General features: G+C 52.1%; 4 protein-coding genes and 3 pseudogenes across 4 annotated transcripts, besides 11 other annotated features; all 7 read right to left on the bottom strand.

The window, feature by feature from the left end:
* Positions 1-3511: part of a sequence feature (areas not merged during assembly with more than two copies in the genome that could not be assigned to a particular haplotype) that runs on past the window's edge.
* On the bottom strand, positions 1098-3404 carry Tc00.1047053511173.190 (annotated as a pseudogene).
* Positions 3512-5956: a sequence feature (heterozygous, non-Esmeraldo-like haplotype).
* Positions 4196-4235: a microsatellite.
* Tc00.1047053511173.180 (mucin-associated surface protein (MASP), putative) lies at positions 4641-5828 on the bottom strand (the record flags this gene model as incomplete). Its single annotated transcript, XM_816291.1, has 1 exon — positions 4641-5828. The coding sequence occupies one exon, from the start codon at positions 5826-5828 to the stop codon at positions 4641-4643; it is 1188 nt and encodes a 395-aa protein (XP_821384.1).
* Positions 5154-5253: a microsatellite.
* Positions 5957-6772: a sequence feature (areas merged during assembly that could not be assigned to a particular haplotype. This can correspond to areas where the two haplotypes were merged or to regions with more than two copies in the genome that were merged during assembly.).
* Positions 6026-6061: a sequence feature (AT_rich).
* Positions 6277-7080, bottom strand: Tc00.1047053511173.171 (annotated as a pseudogene).
* Positions 6773-6837: a sequence feature (heterozygous, Esmeraldo-like haplotype).
* Positions 6838-21040: part of a sequence feature (areas not merged during assembly with more than two copies in the genome that could not be assigned to a particular haplotype) that runs on past the window's edge.
* Tc00.1047053511173.160 lies at positions 8844-11702 on the bottom strand (annotated as a pseudogene).
* Tc00.1047053511173.150 (mucin-associated surface protein (MASP), putative) lies at positions 12911-14008 on the bottom strand (the record flags this gene model as incomplete). Its single annotated transcript, XM_816290.1, has 1 exon — positions 12911-14008. The coding sequence occupies one exon, from the start codon at positions 14006-14008 to the stop codon at positions 12911-12913; it is 1098 nt and encodes a 365-aa protein (XP_821383.1).
* Tc00.1047053511173.140 (uncharacterized protein) lies at positions 15219-15626 on the bottom strand (the record flags this gene model as incomplete). Its single annotated transcript, XM_816289.1, has 1 exon — positions 15219-15626. One exon carries the CDS (start codon positions 15624-15626, stop codon positions 15219-15221), a length of 408 nt encoding a protein of 135 aa, XP_821382.1.
* Positions 16571-16598: a microsatellite.
* Positions 16946-17045: a sequence feature (T-rich).
* On the bottom strand, positions 17131-19935 carry Tc00.1047053511173.130 (trans-sialidase, putative; the record flags this gene model as incomplete). The annotated part of the gene is made up of 1 exon (XM_816288.1): positions 17131-19935. The coding sequence occupies one exon, from the start codon at positions 19933-19935 to the stop codon at positions 17131-17133; it is 2805 nt and encodes a 934-aa protein (XP_821381.1).
* Positions 20845-20867: a microsatellite.

Raw genomic sequence — 21040 nt, 5'->3', positions numbered from 1 at the left:
GCCCAAGCAGTGGCAATTCACACAAGATTTATTGAAAACAAAAAAACTTCCCCCTTCGTCTTATATAAACCCCATCACACAAAATAATTATAAATGAAAAAGAAATCGTCCATTACTGCTCCACACAAAATAAAAAAAGGGTCGATTGGCAGCCGTGTGGCCACACCAAACCGTCTGTACATATTTTACCCTCAAAAGAAAATTAAATAGTTACATGTCTTTCAACCGTCTGACCCTCCATGTGTCCGCACATCGTTTATATTTCATGGGGTCATCTGCGTGTTGCTGCTCCCCTCAGCCCTCTCATCGGCGCGTGAGTGCGGCCCGCAGAGCACAGTCACTCGTGTGTGTGTGGGGACTGAGAGAAGCACGCAGACATGACGGGAGTCGCGTCTCTCCATCGGGAGAGTGAGCGCAGCAAAAGAAAAAGAAATCATCAGAGGGGAGAGAAATGTTCAAGAGAGTGCCAGCGCGTGAAATGCACACGCAAAGCAAAACAAATCTTCAAAACACGGCGGCAGGGTGTGGCTGTGTGTGTGTGGCGCTGCGGGTGTCTGCCCGCCCTGGCCGCAAAGAAAACAAAACAAGAGGGAAGAAATGTGTGCTCCGCCTCACAGGCCCTCGTCGCACGCCCACACGTCACGGCTCCCTCAGCGCGCCGTTCGTCGCGGCCCCTCCTCATGCGTGCAGCAGGCGAGGCGCACAGGGCCGTCGTCATGAGCGTGTCGGTGGGTGTGCGAGTGGAGCAGTTGGGCGGGAAACACACGGCACCCCCCACGGGAAGAGTGCATCATGAAATAATTAAAAGAGGGAAGAGTAGAAAAGAAAAAACGTCCATAGTTATTGCCCCCAAAAGCATAAAAAGTGTTGGGAGTATGAGGGATTAGAAATAAAAACAGAAAAGAATTTTTAAAAAGAAAAGAAGCTCAATCGCACAACAAAGAAAAAAGAAAAAAAGACAAATAAATTAAAATCGCACAGCAAAGCAAACAATGAGAAAAGTTAATAAAAGTTATTTAACGAGAGAAGTTCATTACCAGGTGTGTGTGTCGCTGCTGGGGAGATCGCAGGTGTCCCACGCGGCAGCCAGTCACTCCTCACAGAGCCGCAAACCACCACAGTCCCAACAGAAGAAGCAGCGATGGCAGCAGTCCGCTCCCACACATGCTGCTGGCATCACCGTGTGCTCCACCGTCAAGAGCGGTACCTTCATCCGTTTTTCCTTCTTCTGCTGTTTGTGGAATAGAAAGTTTAATTGTGTTAAGCGCAGTAAGCTCATTGTCACTCAACGGGCGGTTGTACAGCAGGACGTTCGTCACCGTCACAGACACGCCTTCTCGGCTCCCCGCGCTGCTTCCATCCCCTCCAATGTAGAAGTGTGATATCCCTTTTGAACCGTTATCCTTCAAATCAAATGGCGCACCTTCCACACGCCTACCATCGACGTACACAAAGCCCTGGATGCTGTTCCGCAGCACAATGGCCACTTGGTGTGTTTTCCCTGGCTCCCAATTGCTGCTGAGCTCCGACGCCTTCCCGCCACTGGACAAAAGTTCCAACTTCTTTTCTCTGTTGCTGTACGACAGCCCCAGAAGTACAGTACTCTTATCACCATTCATCCTCTTCGCACCCATCAAAGGAATGGGAGTATCTTCCTCCGGCACCTCGTCGATGGACACCGTCGCCACAAGAGTGAAGTTGTAGTTCGCAAAGTGGTAAAGCTGATTCTCCCCTTGCTTGCCAACGGGCCACTCCGCCCACGCTCCCTGGAACGTCACACTGCCTTCATGCAATGTTGCCTTCTTACCCCCTTCATCATTGTTCTTCACTGTGGCGTCCACCCCGAGGTACTCGTCCCTCCATTTGTTATCAGAGAAGCTGCCAGACAAAAATCCAACCAGCCCATCCGTGATCTTATCAGCGTTGCAGGCATTGTTAGCTGAGGGATTCTTCTGAGCAAGTGAATTGGTGCACAGCTGGGAGACACGGCTGTCCACTTCCTTCCAGGTCGCCAGCACATCCCTCACCCACTGAAGCTGCTCATTCAGACGCACAGAGAACATACCGAGTGATGGTGTATCCGCATCGCCCTTCTTCTTCTCGTACAGTGCAATCAACTCATTATTACCTCCACTTCTGTACAACAGGGAGCTGGCGGCAACGTCCTCGTCACCGGATACCGGCCCAATATCAACAATGTGCGTATTGTCCGTCAGCCAAAGATGTAGTTCACTCTTTTCCTCGTTTCCTCCTTTGTCTTTCTCCTTCGAATACACCGGCAGAGTGACAAGCATCACTTTTCTCTTATCTTCTCCAACCGTCGCTGTAATGAGCCCGCTCCCAACGGCTTGCCTTTTTCACCCTTTTTGTTGCCCCACACGCGCGAGAGTGTCCCGAGTGCCTCCGTCCACGAATCCCCCTTGTCACCGGACTCGTACACCCTGCGGCGGCCATCATCACACGCAGTCATCATGATGAGTTTTTTGTCCTTCCACTCCACGACGGAGGGATCACTGCAGCCACCGTCAGGAACCTCCTTCGATAGCGTCCAACTCGCAGAGTTATCGGAGGTGTATATGAGCAGCGATACGGCCTTTTCATCTTTTTTTGCTTCACCCTTCTTCGTGCCTTGCACTGGGAACAGGAGCCTACCGTCCCCCATATGAACACCCGATCCACCGCCGCCAATCAACCCTGTCCACGAATTTAGTTCGCCAACAGAAATCCGCAAGACATCGTCATCATCTTTCCATTTGATTCTTTTGCCACCGCTACTTTCATCAATGACTTCCCCTTGCACCAGCAATAATCCCCCGTCATTTGCTCCGCCACCCTCCTGACCAGTGGCAGCTGTCTGACTGTATTTTCCAACAAGCATGTAAATATCACTTCCCTGCATAACTGTTGTTGGTCGGCTCACATCCACTTTCTTTGGGTCTTCGGAACCGTCTTCCAGAAATTGTGTCTTATCTTTGGGATCCTTCAGCACTTCCACTGGTGTGTCAGCATTATCTTTCGTGAGTAGTTGGGATGCAATGCCAGTAAAAAAATTCTTTTTTTCATCCTTTTTGCACTGTGCCTCGGCAACGGCAAATACGTCACTCCCCACTTTCAAAAGGCCGGGAGCACCTAACAATTCCACAGTTACACCCTCATCCTTGATGTTCTTCCATTCAAAATTTGGATCTGTCTCTGACTCACTGTTCTCATCAGCGGCTGCAGCTCCACCGGTGCAGCAGCACATCACGACGAGTAGAAGCGGCACCGCGGAAGTAAACACACTCCGGGACATGTTGGGCCTCTGCGGCTCACTCTCTCTTCCTTCCCTCCTCCTTCCGCTGGATCCGGTCAAGCGGCGACGGTTGTGTGTGCGGGGTGCCTTCACTGCAGCAACACGTGAGAGCATATAAATATGTGTGTGTGGGCGGTGTGTGTGCTGTTGGTTCTTTCAGAGCCTTCGAATTTCACAGTAGCGATTAGCGTTTAGCCTTACTTCCTTTCCTTCTTTGTGTGTGAGAAAGAGAGAGAAGAGGAAAAAGGAGTGAAACAGTGAGCACGGCCGCCCCTCCACAGTGAGTGGGATCATCATCCCCGCCGCAGTCACTCCCAACAACAACAACTCACGCACACAGACACGCGGAACGAGAAGGAAGAACAGTGCACCGGGAAGACACAGCGACTGCCATCAACAGCAGTAAAAGCCACGGCGGGTGCTTCCGCCACGCGTCAGCGCACAGAGCAACGCACACACGCTGCCGCCAGTCGTTTTACTGTTGTCTCTCCCCACAACATCCACCGCACATCACCCCGCACAGCCGGAGAATCCTCCGTCGCTGTATGAACTGCGGGACGAACACGTCGGCACGTGTAGCTGCTGGGCAAAAATCCATGCTCACTTATCCCAGGCACCCACAATGCCACACCACGTTAGTCAACTGCTGCACGACAAGAAAATCATGCCCTTAGCACGGAAATAAAACAAATCGCGTTCTCCGTCATCCCTCCTCACAAGGGCCACAGAAAAATCGTGTGCGTGCGTCCTCAGCGTTCACGCCGCTCCATAAAGTGTGTGACATGGCGTGTGTGTGTGTTTGGCAGCGCCTATAATTGCAGAGCAGCTGTGCGCCACAAAAGAGTCCAAAGAAAGCAACGGCAGAGAAAAGCGGATAGCACACACACAGTTTACTCATATCATCACACACAAACACACACACACACACACACACACACACGCAGCCCGCGGAATGGGTGCTCTCAACCACAACAGAAGTAAAAAAAAAAAGAAAAAAATGCCAAAACGTGGAACGACCAGCACACACACTCTCATTGCTCCCGTAAAGCAAAACACACACACAGGGAGAGAGAGAGAGAGATGTCGCCCACTCAATGCAATGGAAACAAACAAAAACAGTTACGGTGCTCCGCCCATGCAGCCAGGCAGGACGGCAGCGGTGCGTGTCGTGCAAAAGAGAGCACCAACGGGCCTGCATGGGTGTGCATGCAATATATACAATGGGCACATTATGTGTGTGCTTCGTGGGATGAGGTGAAGGCGAGAGTCCATGCAAGGGGACACACACTGAGAGTGAGTGAAAGACGAGTGTGTGTGCGGGCGGTGCACGGCGCTCTCTCACTCACTCTCACGCGGCCGCCACCGCAGCCGCAGCCGCACACGCAACAACAAGAAGAAGCAAAAGAGGGGAGGTGGTGTGGGAGACCGCGGTGCTGCCGTCACTGTCGCCAGAGTTAGATGTAGCATTCTTTTGAGTGGTGGCTGTTTCTGGTGTTTGTAGTTCCGTCTCACTGGCTGTGTGAGCATCGTCGGTATCATCTTCGAGCCCGTCTTGTGGTTCTTTTCTGTTAGTCCGTTGTGCACCGTTATCAACTTTGTCCTCCTTGTTCTGGGTTCCACCACTGCCAATTTTAGATACAGATGGTACTGCTGTTTCCGCTGGACGACTTGTAGTTGCGCCCCTCATCGAATCTGGTGTGTCCGTGTCTTGTCTGTTTTGGTTTGGCGCAACATTCCCTGAAGATTTTTCCTGTGCTTCACGCTTCGTTTTAGCGTTTGACGTTGACGTCTTGCTTGTTGTTTCTGTTGTATTCTGTGAGCCTGTGGATGGTGTTGGGTTTGTTTCTCCTGCTGAAACGGTTGTTGCTGGTGCTAGCCCTGTTGGTGATGGTACCGTAGGCAGTTCTGGTGGCGCCGGTGATAATTCTGCTGGTGGTGGTGAAGGTTCTGTTGGTAGTGATACTTTTTTGATTCTTGGTTCTAGCAGTGGTTGGGGGTCGCTTTTGTTAGAGGACAACCCGTTATTGTGGACATTATTCTCTTTTCCCCCGTCCGCAGTTTCACCGCCACCAACATTAGTAATACTTTCTGTTTTTGATTTATCGGACAACTGTTTTTGCGGATCAGGATCAATTGTTTCTCTTCCATTCACTTTAGGCGTTGATGCATCTTGAGGCCCTGTTTGTGGGTGTTTCTGTTTTCCTTCAGATTCCTCTTCTTCCTGGGGTAAAGGTTCCTCAGAGAGAGTCGGAACCACATCCAGCTCAGGAGAGAGAGCTAATGATATATCATCGGAAGCAGAATCCGAAGCGTCACCTTCACCTAAATGAGAACCATCGGCCTTTGAACCTCTACTGCCTCCACGACTCCCATCTGCAGGAGGAGATTGACCACCAGCTCCACCTCCACCTTCGCCGAAAGTTCCAGGACCACCAACAGCAACATCGACATCCTCAGCGTAGCCACCGCCGGCACCGCACCACAGCACGCAGAGGGCACACACCAGCAGCACACGGCCAGCCATCATCATCGCCATCACTCCTGTCACTTGCGTGCAGCCTTCAGCACAAACTAACAACACGTCAACGCAGAGAAAAAGCAAAAGGAGAGACAAGTCACAAAGCCACGACCAGCCACCGTACAGTAACAAATGGCAGCAACAACAGCAGCAGCAGCGCACAAACCATTACACAAATCAAACCAGTACAAATCCACAACTCGCACACCGACCCGAATAATAATAATAATAAACATTAAAAATCAAAAAAACACACCCAGGGCTCCTGTGCGTGTGCATATGAGTGTTCCTGGGATGCGTTCAACAAGGCAAATGCAAGAACGTCGCGAAGCACACAGCAGGGCAGTGAAGGCAAAGAAAGCAAAAAAACGAGCATCATCATTACTCTTACTTTATACATCGGACCACAGTAGACTCACATGTCCCCGCGGTTGAGTGCTGGCACGCACAGCCCGCATACACCTCTTTAGTTCACAGTGGTGTACGCCAGCGCGGATGCGGCGAGCAGCAGCGGGACACACACCCACGCAGAGCTGCTGAGGCTGCCGTCGATTTCGCGAAGACGTGACGGTGCGCGGGTGGTCGTCTTGGATGGCGCCTCTGTCGCAGCGGCCCTCATCGTGGTAGGCATCGTATTTGATTTCTGTTCCTCAATTGAGTTCTCTGGCGCAGCAGCTTCATAATTGGTTCCATTTTTGTGTCGGAATTACGTGGTGTCTTTCCCGTACTTGCAGTATCTTTTCCCTTCAACGCAGGGGAGTTCTTACTTGGTGCTGGCGCAGCAACCGGCAGAGTTGTTCCTCCTGGCATGCCTAATGGACCTGTTGCTTTTGTCGTATCATGATTCGTACTTACTTCCCTTGGTGGAGAGGGCGGTAAACCGTGTCCAATTGTTTGCTGTTCCTTCCTGGAAACAGTTTCTTCGTGCACCGTAATGGAATCACTTAGTGACTGTTCAGTTTCATCCTCCAAACGTGTTCCGTCTCGCGTGCCAGACTCAGTGGATCAGTCATGCGTAAGTGTCGCACCTATTCCTTCAGGAAACAAAAGAAGATAGACTGGAGTTTTCATTATCGTCAGCTTTATTTTTGCCTGCATTCTTTGGGGCACCCTCAGTTTGTTTCCTTGGCAAAGGAAGAAGTGGACTGGGGCTTGCAACATCTTCTTCACCTGCTGTCACGCACACGGACGTGCAGCAGCAGCACGAGAGCGCAAGGAACTGCACGGCGCACACCACACGGCGCCGCACCGTCACCATCGCAGTCACCATCGCCCGTAGTGGAGTCGCTGGAGTCAGTCAGCCGATCGGTGAGACGGAAAGGAAAGGAATGGAACGAGAGGGAGAGGGACGGAGCACAGCGGATACAGCGAGAGAGAGCAGACAACATGAGGAGAGGGCAGCAGGCCCAGCCGCACAGTTCACACACCACGAGACGGCGTCCACGCAAGGAGGGCACACAACGCCAGCAGCCACCTACCATGCAGGAGGAGAAGACATCCACCACCATCTCCCCCAGCTCATTCCCGCAGCCCCAGGGAAATGGCCAAAACCCGCGGCCACCACACAACGCACACGGAGCAAGCGAACCCTCATCCATCCATGAAGCGGCACAAAATTTCCTGCCATCCCGCCCTCAATGGGACACGGAGCCCAACTCAGCGCAGTCACACGCGGTGCATCACACCCACAGGAGAATAGACTCGGGCTGCGCACTCCCTCCCTCCTTCCTCCTCATGGCCACGGAAGAAGACAACAGCCGCCACACGCAACTGCCAGCATGCACTGCAAAAGGAGCATTCAAATCCACTGCAATGTGCATCTTGTGTGTGTGGTTGTGTGTGCCTGCAGCAACACAAGGCAAAGACGTAGAAAAGAGGGAGCGGAGTATGTGGAGGGACGCACAAAAATGTACAGCGGAGACGCATAACGGAAACAACAACAAGAAGACCGCTCAAACTCATGATTGCACTGCAGCCCAAGCAGTGGCAATTCACACAAGATTTATTGAAAACAAAAAAACGTCCCCCTTCGTCTTATATAAACCCCATCACACAAAATAATTATAAATGAAAAAGAAATCGTCCATTACTGTTCCACACAAAATAAAAAAAGGGTCGATTGGCAGCCGTGTGGCCACACCAAACTCTCTGTATATATTTTACCCTCAAAAGAAAATTGAAAAGATGGTTGCGTGTGCTTCAACCGTCTGACCCTCCATGTGTCCGCACATCGTTTATATTTCATGGGGTCATCTGCGTGTTGCTGCTCCCCTCAGCCCTTTCATCGGCGTGTGAGTGCGGCCCGCAGAGCTCAGTCACTCGTGTGTGTGTGGGGACTGAGAGAAGCACGCAGACATGACGGGAGTCGCGTCTCTCCATCGGGAGAGTGAGCGCAGCAAAAGAAAAAGAAATCATCGGAGGGGAGAGAAATGCTCACGAGGCCGACACCGAAGGGTGCGCCACCGCGTGAAATGCACACGCAAAGCAAAACAAATCTTCAAGGAAAAACACGGCGGCAGGGTGTGGCTGTGTGTGTGTGGAGCTGCGGGTGTCTGCCCGCCCTGGCCGCAAAGAAAACAAAACAAGAGGGAAAGAAATGTGTGCTCCGCCCCACAGGCCCTCGTCGCACGCCAACACGTCACGGCTCCCTCAGCGCGCCGTTCGTCGCGGCCCCTCCTCATGCGTGCAGCAGGCGAGGCGCACAGGGCCGTCGTCATGAGCGTGTCGGTGGGTGTGCGAGTGGAGCAGTTGGGCGGGAAACACACGGCACCCCTCACAGGAAGAGTGCAGAAGAAACAATTGAAAAAGAGAAAAGAGTAGAAAAGAAAGAAACGTCCATAGTGATTGCCCCAAAAGCAAAAAAAGAAAGAATGTATTGGGGAATGAGAGATTAGAAATAAAAAAGTAAAAACAAAAACAAAACGCAAAGCAAACAGGGAATAAAATAAATGTTATTTGAGAAGGGAAATTCATTATCACGTGTATTTTTGTGCTGGGGAGGTCGCAATTGTCCCACGCGGCAGCCAGTCACTCCTCACAGAGCCGCAAACACCCACAGTCCCAACAAAAGAAGAAGCAACGGCAGCAGTCCGCTCCCACGCACAGTGCCGGCATCGCTGTTATTCCCCAGAGACACATTTCCGAGACTGCTGCTGAGTGCCGCAGCCTTTACTTCGCCGTCCTGTGCATAGATGTCCTCCCGTTTCTGCCCATCCGTCCCTCCCGCCGTCTCCCCATTCTCACCAGAGCGCCCTCCCACCTCAGGTGTCACTGCGGCTCCATCTTGCGCCATGGTTTCAGCGGTAGGGGCATTTGTATCTGCTGTGGCGGGAGTGCCCACTGACGGTTGTTGTGTTCCATCTCCCTGCACCGTGTCTCCAGTTTCGGCATCCACCGTTTGGCCTCCCTCGGACGAAGAATCAACATCCACATTTGAATGTCCTTCGGGAGATGTTCCCGACGCTGACTGGTTTTCGGACTCTTTGGCTGCTGGGGAGGTCGTGGCACTGGACACCGCTGACGTGGATAAACCGCCACTCCCCGCATCTTTACTTGTCCTTAACGAATCCTGTTCAGTCTGCTGTTGCCCGCCAAGACTAGACGGAGTTTCGGTTTCCAGCGTAGCTGGTTTAATTGCCTCTGGTGGAGGAGTACCCTTCTTCACTGTTTTTGCTTCGCTTGCTTTTGGAACAGAAAGTTTTGCGTTAAGCGCAGTAATCTCATCGTCATCCAACGGGCGGTTGTACAGCAGGACGTTCGACACGGTCACAGACACGTCTTGGACCTCTGAGACGCCTTTCGCACCTCCATCCCCTCCAATGTAGAAGTGGGAGATCTCTTTTGAATCCTTATTCTCCAATGCACACGCTTCACCCCCACCCACACGCTCACCATCGACGTACGCGGAACCTTGGTTGCCGTTCCGTAGCAAAATTACCACCTGATGTGGTGTTTTGTCTCCTCCCAATCGCAGCTTTGATGCTTAGGGTTTTTGCCACCGCACAGCAATATCCATTTTTTTTTCTTGTTGTACGACAGTCCCAGAAGTACGGAATTCTCTGGATTCTCATCGTCATTCATCTTCGCTCCTATCAAAGGAATGGGAGTATCTTCCTGCGGCACACCGTCGATGGACACCGTCGCCACAAGAGTGAAGTTGTAGTTCGCAAAGTGGTACAGCTGATTCTCCCCTTGCTTGCCAACGGGCCACTCCGCCCACGCTCCCTGGAACGTCACACCATCTTCCGCCTTTGTTGCCCCCGTCTCCCCTGCATCCTCTGTTGCCCCATCTTTCTTCTTCACCGTGGCATTCACCCCGAGGTACTCGTCCCTCCATGTGTTATCAGAGAAGTTGTCGGACAAAAAGCCAACCAGCCCAGCCGTGATCTTAACAGTAGGGCTGCAGGCATTTTCAGGTGAGGCATCCTTCTCAGCACTTGAGGGGCACAGCTTGGAGACAAGGTCGTCCACTTTCTTCCACGTCGCCAGCACATCCTTCACACGCTGCGGCTGCTCAGTCAGAAGCACAGACCAAAGACTGTGTGATGATTTTCCTTCATCACCCCTCTTCTTCTCGTATAGTACAATCAACTCCCCATTATCTCCACTTCCATCACTTTTGTACAACAGGGAGCTGGCAGCATCGTCCCCTTCCCCGGATACCGGCCCAATATCGACAATGTGCGTATTGTCCGTCAGCCAAAGATGGAGTTCACCCTTTCCATTGCCCGTTACTTTTTTACTGTCCTCCTTGGAATACACCGGCAGAGTAACAAGCATCACATTTCTGTTACCTTCAACACCGTCAATCGTCGCTGTGATGAACCCGCTTCTAACGGCCTTCACTTCTTCGCCCTTTTTGTTGCCCCACACGCGCGAGAGTGTCCCGAGTGCCTCCGTCCACGACTCCCCCTTGTCACCGGACTCGTACACCCTGCGGCGGCCACCATCACACGCAGTCATCATGATGAGTTTTTTGTCCTTCCACTCCACGACGGAGGGATCACTGCAGCCACCGTCAGGAACCTCCTTCGATAGCTTCCAACTCGCAGAGTTATCGGAGGTGTATATGAGCAGCGATACGGCCTTTTCATCTTTTTGTGCTTCACCCTTCTTCGTGCCTTGCACTGGGAACAGGAGCCTACCGTCCCCCATATGAACACCCGATCCACCGCCGCCAATCAACCCTGTCCACGAATCTAGTTCGCCAACAGAAATACGCGAGACATCGTCATTATCTTTCCATTTGATTCTTTTGCCACCGCTACTTTCATCAATGACTTCCCCTTTCACCAGCAATAATCCCCCGTCATTTGCTCCGCCATCCTCTTGACCAGTGGCAGCTGTAGGACTGTATTTTCCAACAAGCATGTAAATATCATTTCCCTGCATAACTGTTGTTGGTCGGCACACATCTATTCTCTTCTTTGGGTCTTCGGAACCCTCTTCCTCCAAAACTTGTGCCTTATCTTTGGCTCCATTTGACACTTCCATTGGTTTGTCAGCTTTATCTTTCGTGAGAAGTTGGGATACAATTCCAGTAAAAATGACATCAGACTTCTTGCACTGCGCCTCGGCAACGGCAAATACGTCACTCTCCACTTTTAGAAGGCCGGGAACACCCAACGATTCCACAGTTACACCCTCATTCTTGATGTCCTTCCATTTATAATTTGGACCAGATGGCTGCTCCTCAGCTTCCGCAGCACCACCAGCGTTGCAGCACATCATCACAACAATGAGCAGCAGCACCGCAAAAGTAAACACACGCCGGGACATGTTGGGCCTCTGCGACTCACTCTCTCTTCCTTCCCTCCTCCTTCCGCTGGATCCGGTCACGCGGCGACGGTTGCGTTTGCGGGGTGCCATGACAGCGGCAACACGTGAGAACATATAAATATGTGTGTGTGAGCGGACTGTGTGCTGTTGGTTCTTTCGGTGCCTTCGAATTTCACAGTAGCGATTAGCGTTTAGCCTTATTTCCTTTCCTTCTTTGTGTGTGAGAAAGAGTGACAGAAAGAAAATGGAGTGAATAAATAAACACCGCCACCCCTCCACAGTGAGTGGGATCATCATCCCCACCGCAGTCACTCCCAACAACAACAACTCACGCACACAGACACACGGAAAGAGACGGAAGAACAGTGCACCAAGAACACACAGCAACTGCCACCAGCAGTAAAAGCCACGGCGGGTGCTTCCGCCACGCGTCAGCACACAGAGCAACGCCCACATGCACTGCCGTCAGTCGTTTTACTGTTGTCTCTCCCCGCAACATCCAACGCACATCACCCCGCACAGCCGGAGAATCCTTCGTCGGTGCATGAACAGTGGGAGGAACACGTCGGCACGTGCAGCTGCTGGGCAAGAGTCCACCACAGCCGAAGTCACCCTCAATGCCACACCACGTTAGCCAACTGCTGCGCGACAAGAAAATCATGTCCTTAGCACGAAACAAAACAAATCGCGATCTTCCGTCATCCCTCCTCACAAGGGCCACGGAAAAATCGTGTGCGTGCGTCCTCAGCATTCACGCCGCTCCACGGCATGTGTGTGCATGTGCTTGTGTGTGTGTTTGGCAGCGCCTATACTTGCAGAGCAGCTGTGCGCCACAAAAGAGTCCAAAGAAAGCAACGGCAGAGAGAAGCAGATAGCACACACACAAATTACTCATATCATCACACACACACACACGCAGCCCGCGGAATGGGTGCTCTCAACCACAAAACAATGAAAAACAAAACAAAAAGCCGAAGCGTGGGACGACCAGCGCACACACTCTCATTGCTCCCGTAAAGCAAAACACACACACAGGGAGAGAGAGAGAGAGAGGTCGCCCACTCAATGCAATAAAAACAAAACAGAAACAGTTACGGTGCTCCGCCCATGCAGCCAGGCAGGACGGCAGCGGTGCGTGTGGTGCAAAAGAGAGCACCAACGGGCCTGCATGGGTGTGCATGCAATATATACAATGGGCACATTATGTGTGTGCTTCGTGGGGTGAGGTGAGGGCGAGAGTCCATGCAAGGGGACACACACACAGAGAGTGAGTAAAAGACGAGTGTGTGTGCGGGCGGTGCATGGCTCTCTCTCCCTCACTCTCACGCGGCCACCACCGCAGCAGCAGCCGCACACGCAACAACAAGAAGAAGCAAAAGAGGGGAGGTGGTGTGGGAGATCGCGGTGCTGCCGTCGCTGTCGCCTTTCTTCGCCGTATCAGTTGTTGTGACGTTTGTGGTTGGCGCTGTTGTGGAACCTGCATTCTGAGAGACTGTATCGTATTTGTTGGTTGATGCAGCCTCACCATCGGAAGTCGTTCCGGGTGGTGTGGCGCCTTCAGTGGAAGGTTGGCTCGGATGATTGGTGGGCAGAATTTCTTCTGTGCCAATGTCAGACCGTACAGCTGCAGTTGTCGCGGTGCTGCCGCTGTCGCTTTTCGTTGTTGTCTCACTCATTCCTTCAACTGTCGTGACTGACAATCGTGAACCTTCTTCTTCATCCGTTGAAGCGACAGCTTTTTCGCCGGTGTCCTTATTCTGTCCAATGTCTCCTACCACAGACTGTTGAGAATTCTTCGTGCCAATGTCGTTTTCGCGACTTTTTGTGTCAACACGGCCAGCTGCAGATGTGGATGGTGGAGTTCCACCCGGTGAGGTGTTGTGTAACGGAGGCAGCAGAGAACTCGACAAATCTTGTTGATCTTCACGAACTGGCAAAGTTTCTCTTGATGATTTTATTGTTTCAGCTCCATGAGCTCCATTCAATGATGTTGGCTGCAAGCCTTCATTGTTATTCAACTGCTGGCCCTCCACAGGCGTCAGTTTGTCTTCAGGCTTTTTTGGCTCAATAATTTTTCCATCCACTTCTCTTTCTTTTCCAGCTTCTTTAGCATCATCTTTTTCTTTTGCCTTTCCTACCTTATTACCACCTTTGGTTCCTAACTGAGTTTCCTCACGAGGTGGAGACGGATCTTGTTCTTGTTGAACATCTCGTACTGAGGTTTCTGAGTCTGGTGTGTGTGAATCTGGCGTTTTAAAGCCTGATGAACCCTGTGAATGTCCTCTTTCCCCCTCAATTTCACCGGGCACATCAGACTGAGAAACTAAGAGTACTTCTTGACATCTGCCACCGCAGGCACCGCACCACAGCACGCAGAGGGCACACACCAGCAGCACACGGCCAGTCATCATCATCGCCATCACTCCTGTCACTTGCGTGTAGCCTTCAGCACAAACTAACAACCCGTCAACGTAGAGCAAAAGAAATGAGAAACACGGCTGCTACACCCCAGCAGCAGCAGCGCACACCGCACTGCAAACCAGAAGTTAAGCAAGGAAAAAAAGAGTCGAGTGTCCGGCAGGACTCTCGGAAAGAATTAATAAATTCATTCGGCAGGACATTTATTTTATGTGCCAAGCGGCACAATAAGAGCATGTGTTTGTGCATACATATTGCCTGCATTGAATTAAAAAAGATTGTACTCTTCCACCAGCCCACAAAAAACACTCTTCACACTTCATGCGGCATCCGGCCTGTTCCTCCGCTCCTTCTTTCGTGCAGTCCGTGGGACGCACAGCAATGAGGCCGGCACCGCGTGTGGGCAACTAAACAAAACAAGTAGGGGAAACACGTCACTCATAACAGTGTGCAGCAACCGACCATTAAATAAAGGAACAGCAAGGATACTTATTATTCCAGGAAAGGGACAAAAACAGTAAAACGTAAATAATAAAAGAAAACACGCAGGGAACGCGGCACATGTTCTCCGTGAGATGTCGCAATTCCACACTCTTCGGCTCACAAGTCTGCCACAACTCCACACAATCCCAGAAGAAACAGCAACGCCCAATACACGCGCCCACGCACAGTGCCGTCAACTGTTAACTCTCGCAGTGTCAATTTCGCGTCGTTGCGCAGGGCAAAGCAGTCGTCGGGACTCACACCGTTCCCGGAATACTGCGCGGTGAATTCTCGTAATTGGGGTTTGTTTTCGTGTCCAGAGGCATTGCGTTGACTCAATCCGTCCGCATCACCCTCAGCAACAAATCCACTGCCTGCAACGCCATTTACTAAAGAAAGGAAATTTGTGTCCAGTGGCGCTGCGCTCACTCACCTCGTCCGTGTTATCCGCAGCAACGTGTTCCCTGCCGCCATAAGTGAGAGACATGATCCCGGATCCATTCGACACCACTACTATTCTCGGACCGTTGGCAAAGGAAGGCCTCTTCTTGGATGCATTCGGGACCATCATTTCGTTCGAATTGGCGGCAAACTCAGGCCTCGTCTCGGACGTGTTGGTCGCCGTATTGGATGCGGGACTCGGATCGACGGTGTTGGGTCCGTCAGCCGCCGCAGACTGTCGCCAATCCTCGTGTTGACGTGACGGCTCAGCATTAACTTGCGGCGCAGTTATCGCACCAGATTTTGTGTCATCCTCCTCCCTTCACGGGGTGGCGGCAACTGACAGATGCCCGTACGGTCAGCATCGCCGCTCCGTGCAGGCGGATGGATGGTTCCGTCGGGAGAAATTTGACGCCACCACAATTCATAAGGGCCGGCGTATTTATGTGTCGTCACATTCATCGTGAAGGCAGCGGTGGCCCCTTCCTCTTTCGCTGCACAGCTGGCAGCACAGTTGCTACATGTGTGCACCGCATTGGCCACATGGCACACAGCACCCAGCTCACCATTCCTGCCATGCATGCGCACATCAAAGCCACTGAAAGTATAATTCTCATACTGAGCCTCGGCAATGGCGGGAGAACACTTCTTCCACGCCCACACACACACACACGCGATAGCTCGAGCTGCCGTCATTCGGAGCACACGACAAATCCACCGGCACAACTACCGCATCCGCATCACCAGATACATGTCCAGGACTCCCAGCAGCCGTCACGCACACGGAGCAAGCACACACCACACCAGCCACACGCGCCAGTGCACCCTCATCCATCCATGAAGCGGCAACAAATTTCCTGCCATCCCGCCCTCAATGGGACACGGAGCCCAACTCAACGCAGTCACACGCGGTGCATCACACCCACAGGAAAGGAGACTCGGGCTGCGCACTCCCTCTCTCCCTCCTTCTCATGGCCACGGAGGAAAACAACAGCCGCCACACGCAACTGCCAGCATGCACTGCAAAAGGAGCATTCAAATCCACTGCAATGTGCATCTTGTGTGTGTGTGTGGTTGTGTGTGCCTGCAGAAACACAAAGCAAAGACGTAGAAAAGAGGGAGCAGAGTATGTGGAGAGACGCACAAAAATGTACAGCGGAGACGCAAAACGGAAACAACAACAAGAAGACCGCTCAAACTCATGATTGCACTGCAGCCCAAGCAGTGGCAATTCACACAATATTTATTGAAAACAAAAAAACTTCCTCCTTCGTCTTATATAAACCCCATCACACAAAATAATTATATTAAAAAAGAAATCGTCTATTACTGTTCCACACAAATTTTAAAATAAGAAAAATCGCCTGGCAGCCGTGTGGCCACACCAAACCGTCTGTATGTATTTTGCCCGCAAACGAAAATTAAATAGTTACATGTCTTTCAGCCGTCTGACCCTCCATGTGTGTCCGCACATCGTTTATATTTCATGGGGTCATCTGCGTGTTGCTGCTCCCCTCAGCCCTCTCATCGGCGTGTGAGTGCGGCCCGCAGAGCACAGTCACTCGTGTGTGTGGGGGGACTGAGAGAAGCACGCAGACATGACGGGAGTCGCGTCTCTCCATCGGGAGAGTGAGCGCAGCAAAAAAAAAAAAAAAAAAGAAAAAAAAACTAAAACACGGCGGCAGGGTGTGGCTGTGTGTGTGGCGCCGCGGGTGTCTGCCCGCCCTGGCCGCAAAGAAAACAAAACAAGAGGGAAAGAAATGTGTGCTCCGCCCCACAGGCCCTCGTCGCACGCCAACACGTCACGGCTCCCTCAGCGCGCCGTTCGTCGCGGCCCCTCCTCATGCGTGCAGCAGGCGAGGCGCACAGGGCCGTCGTCATGAGCGTGTCGGTGGGTGTGCGAGTGGAGCAGTTGGGCGAGAAACACACGGCACCCCTCACAGGAAGAGTGCAGCAACAAACAATTAAAAGAGAAAAGAGTAAAAAAGAAAGAAACGTCCATAGTGATTGCCCCCAAAAGCAAAAAAAAAGAGGGAATGAGGGAAATGAGAAATAAAAGAACAATAAAAAGTAAAAACAACAACAAAACGCAAAGCAAACAGGGAATAAAATAAATGTTATTTGAGAAGGGAAATAAATTATCACGTGTATTTTTGTGCTGGGGAGGTCGCAAGTGTCCCACGCGGCAGCCAGTCACTCCTCACGGAGCCGCAAACACCCACAGTCCCAACAGAAGAAACAGCGGCAGCAGTCCGCTCCCACGCACAGTGCCGGCATCGGTGTTATTCCCCAGAGACACATTTCCGAGGCTGCTGCTGAGTGCCGCAGCCTTTACTTCGCCGTCCTGTGCATGGATTTCCTCCCGTTTCTGCCCATCCGCCCCTCCCACCGTCTCCCCATTCTCACCAGAGCGCGCACCAACCTCAGTTGTATCTGCGGGGTCAACTTGAGCCACGTTCGTAGCGGTAGGAGCGTTTGGATCTGCTTTGTCGGGGGTATCCACAGGAGTTTGGGGTGGTGTGTCTCCCTGCACCGCACCTCCAGCTTCCGCTCCCACCGTTGGATCACCATCGGATGGAGAAGCGACATCCACATTTTTGTTTCCACCGGAAGATACTCCTGAAGGCAGCTGGATTGCGGATTTCTCTTTTCCTAAGGAAGTCGTTACAGTGGACGGTGTTGATGTGGATGTGCTGCCACCGCCCGTACCCTCATTTTCATTCAACAATTTAGGCCCCGACGGCGGTTGCCCGGCAGGAGAGAACTGCGACTGGGTTCCTTGGGCATTGTCAGACACCACAGGTGGAATGAGGGCTTTATTCGGGTTGAGGGCGCCAATCTCCGCAATACTCAACGGGCGGTTGTACAGCAGGACGTTCCTCACAGTCACAGACACTTCTTCTTGTCTCCCTGCGCCGCCTGCACTGCGTTCGTCCCCTCCAATGTAGAAGTGGGAGACCGCTCTTGAATCCTTATTCTCCAATTCACACGCTTCATTCCCACTCACGCGCTCACCATCGACGTACGCGGAACCCTGGGTGCCGTTCCGTAGCAAAATTACCACCTGATGTGTTGTATCTTTCTCCCAAGTGCTGCTGAGCTCCTTAGGCGTTTCTTCACCGCAAGACAACTCCCACTTACCTCCGCTGTTGTACGACAGTCCCAGGAGTACAGACTTCCCGCTGTCATCCATCTTCACACCCATCAAAGGAATGTGGGTATCTCCCTCCTGCGGCACACCGTCGATGGACACCGTCGCCACAAGAGTGAAGTTGTAGTTCGCAAAGTGGTACAGCTGATTCTCCCCTTGCTTGCCAACGGGCCACTCCGCCCACGCTCCCTGGAAAATCACACCATCGGAAGTCTTTGTTGCCCCCGTCTCCCCTGCATCCTCTGTTGCCCCATCTTTCTTCTTCACCGTGGCATTCACCCCGAGGTACTCGTCCCTCCATTTGTTATCAGAGAAGTTGTCGGACAAAAAGCCAACCAGCCCATCCGTGATCTTAACAGTAGGGCTGCAGGCATTTTCAGGTGAGGCATCCTTCTCAGCACTTGAAGTGGTGCACAGCTTGGAGACAAGGTCGTCCACTTTCTTCCACGTCGCCAGCACATCCTTCACACGCTGCAGCTGCTCAGTCAGGAGCACAGACCAAAGACTGTGTGATGATTCTCCATCGCCCTTCTTCTTCTCGTATAGTACAATAAGCTCCTCCTTCTTATTATCTCCACTTCCAGCACTTTTGTACAACAGGGAGCTGGCGGCAGCGTCATCATCGGATACCGGCCCAATATCGACAATGTGCGTATTGTCCGTCAGCCAAAGATGGAGTTCGCCGTTTTCTTTTTTATCAGCCTTCTCGGAATACACCGGCAGAGTAACAAGCATCACATTCCTCTTATTATCGGCACCGTCAATCGTCGCTGTGATAAACCCGCTTCTAACGGCCTTCGCTTCTTCGCCCTTTTTGTTGCCCCACACGCGCGAGAGTGTCCCGAGTGCCTCCGTCCACGAATCCCCCTTGTCACCGGACTCGTACACCCTGCGGCGGCCATCATCGCACGCAGTCATCATCATGAGTTTTTTGTCCTTCCACTCCACGACGGAGGGATCACTGCAGCCATCGGCAGACATCCCCTTCGACAGCTTCCAACTCTTAGTATCCTTCGAGTATATGATCAGCGAGACGGTCTTTTTATCCTCCTTTGGTGCTTCACCCTTCTTCGTGCCTTCCACTGGGAACACAAGCGTGCCGTCATTAGTCTTAATACCCGATCCACCGCCGCCAATCAGCTGCGTCAAGCGTTTGTGTTCATCAGCAGAAAAGGTGCCGACCAGTCGCTGGTTCTCATTCCATTGGATTCTTTTCTCGCCGCCACCTTCGTCACTGACGTTTCCTTGCACCAGCAATAATCCCCAGTCGTCTGCTCCGCCACCCTCCTGACCAGTGGCAGCTGTCTGGCTGTATTTCCCAACAAGCATGTAAATATCATTTCCCTGCATAACTGTTGTTGGTCGGCTCACATCTATTCTCTTCTTTGGGTCTTCGGAACCGTCTTCCTCCAAAACTTGTGTCTTATCTTTGGCTCCATTTAGCACTTCCATTGGTTTTTCAGCATTATCTTTCGTGAGTAGTTGCGATGCAATGCCAGTAAAAATGTTTGCATCAGACTTCTTGCACTGCGCCTCGGCAACGGCAAATACGTCACTCCCCACTTTTAGAAGACCGGGAACACCCAACGACTCCACAGTTACACCGCCCTCATTTTTGATGTTCTTCCATTTATAATTTGGTTCAGATGACTGCCCCGGAGCTTCCGCAGCACCACCAGTGTTGCAGCACATCATCAAGACGAGGAGCAGCACCGCAGAGTAGAAGAGATGCCGGGACATGCTGGGTCTCTGCGGCTCACTCTCTCCTCCTTCCCTCCTCCTTCCGCTGGATCCGGTCACGCGGCGACGGTTGTGTTTGCGGGGTGCCTTCACTGCAGCAACACGTGAGAGCATATAAATATGTGTGTGTGGGCGGTGTGTGTGCTGTTGGTCCTTTCAAAGCCTTACAATTTCACAGTAGCGATTAGCGTTTAGCCTTACTTCCTTTCCTTCTTTGTGTGTGAGAAAGAGAGAGAAGAGGAAAAAGGAGTGAAACAGTGAGCACGGCCGCCCCTCCACAGTGAGTGGCACCATCATCCCCACCGCAGTTACTCCCAACAACAAAAACTCACGCACACAGACACACGGAAAGAGACGGAAGAACAGTGCACCGGGAACACACAGCGACTGCCACTGCGGGTATGTTGTTGTTCTTCACGCGTCAGCAAATCTTCAAAGCCCACACACGCTGCCGCCAGTCGTTTTACTGTTGTCTCTCCCGCACCATCCAACGCACATCACCCCGCACAGCCGGAGAATCCTCCGTCGGTGCATGAACAGCGGGAGGAACACGTCGGCACGTGCAGCTGCTGGGCAAAAATCCATGCTCACTTATCCCAGGCACCCACAATGCCACACCACGTTAGTCAACTGCTGCACGACAAGAAAATCATGCCCTTAGCACGGAAATAAAACAAATCGCGTTCTCCGTCATCCCTCCTCACAAGGGCCACAGAAAAATCGTGTGCGTGCGTCCTCAGCGTTCACGCCGCTCCATAAAGTGTGTGACATGGCGTGTGTGTGTGTTTGGCAGCGCCTATACTTGCAGAGCAGCTGTGCGCCACAAGAGAGTCAGAAGAAAGCAACGGCAGAGAAAAGCGGATAGCACACACGCAAATTACTCATATCATCACACACACACGCAGCCCGCGAAATGGGTGCTCTCAACCACAAAACAAAGTAAAAAAAAAGGAAAAAAATGCCAAAAAGTGGAACGACCAGCACACACACTCTCATTGCTCCCGTAAAGCAAAACACACACACAGGGAGAGAGAGAGAGAGAGAGATGTCGCCCACTCAATGCAATGGAAACAAACAAAAACAGTTACGGTGCTCAGCCCATGCAGCCAGGCAGGACGGCAGCGGTGCGTGTCGTGCAAAAGAGGGCACCAACGGGCCTGCATGGGTGTGCATGCAATATATACAATGGGCACATTATGTGTGTGCCTCGTGGGGTGAG

This window comes from Trypanosoma cruzi, genomic scaffold (assembly GCF_000209065.1).
Source record: "Trypanosoma cruzi strain CL Brener 1047053517063 genomic scaffold, whole genome shotgun sequence".
Taxonomy (NCBI): Eukaryota; Euglenozoa; class Kinetoplastea; order Trypanosomatida; family Trypanosomatidae; genus Trypanosoma; species Trypanosoma cruzi.
This window is presented reverse-complemented; position numbering and strand designations above follow the sequence as displayed.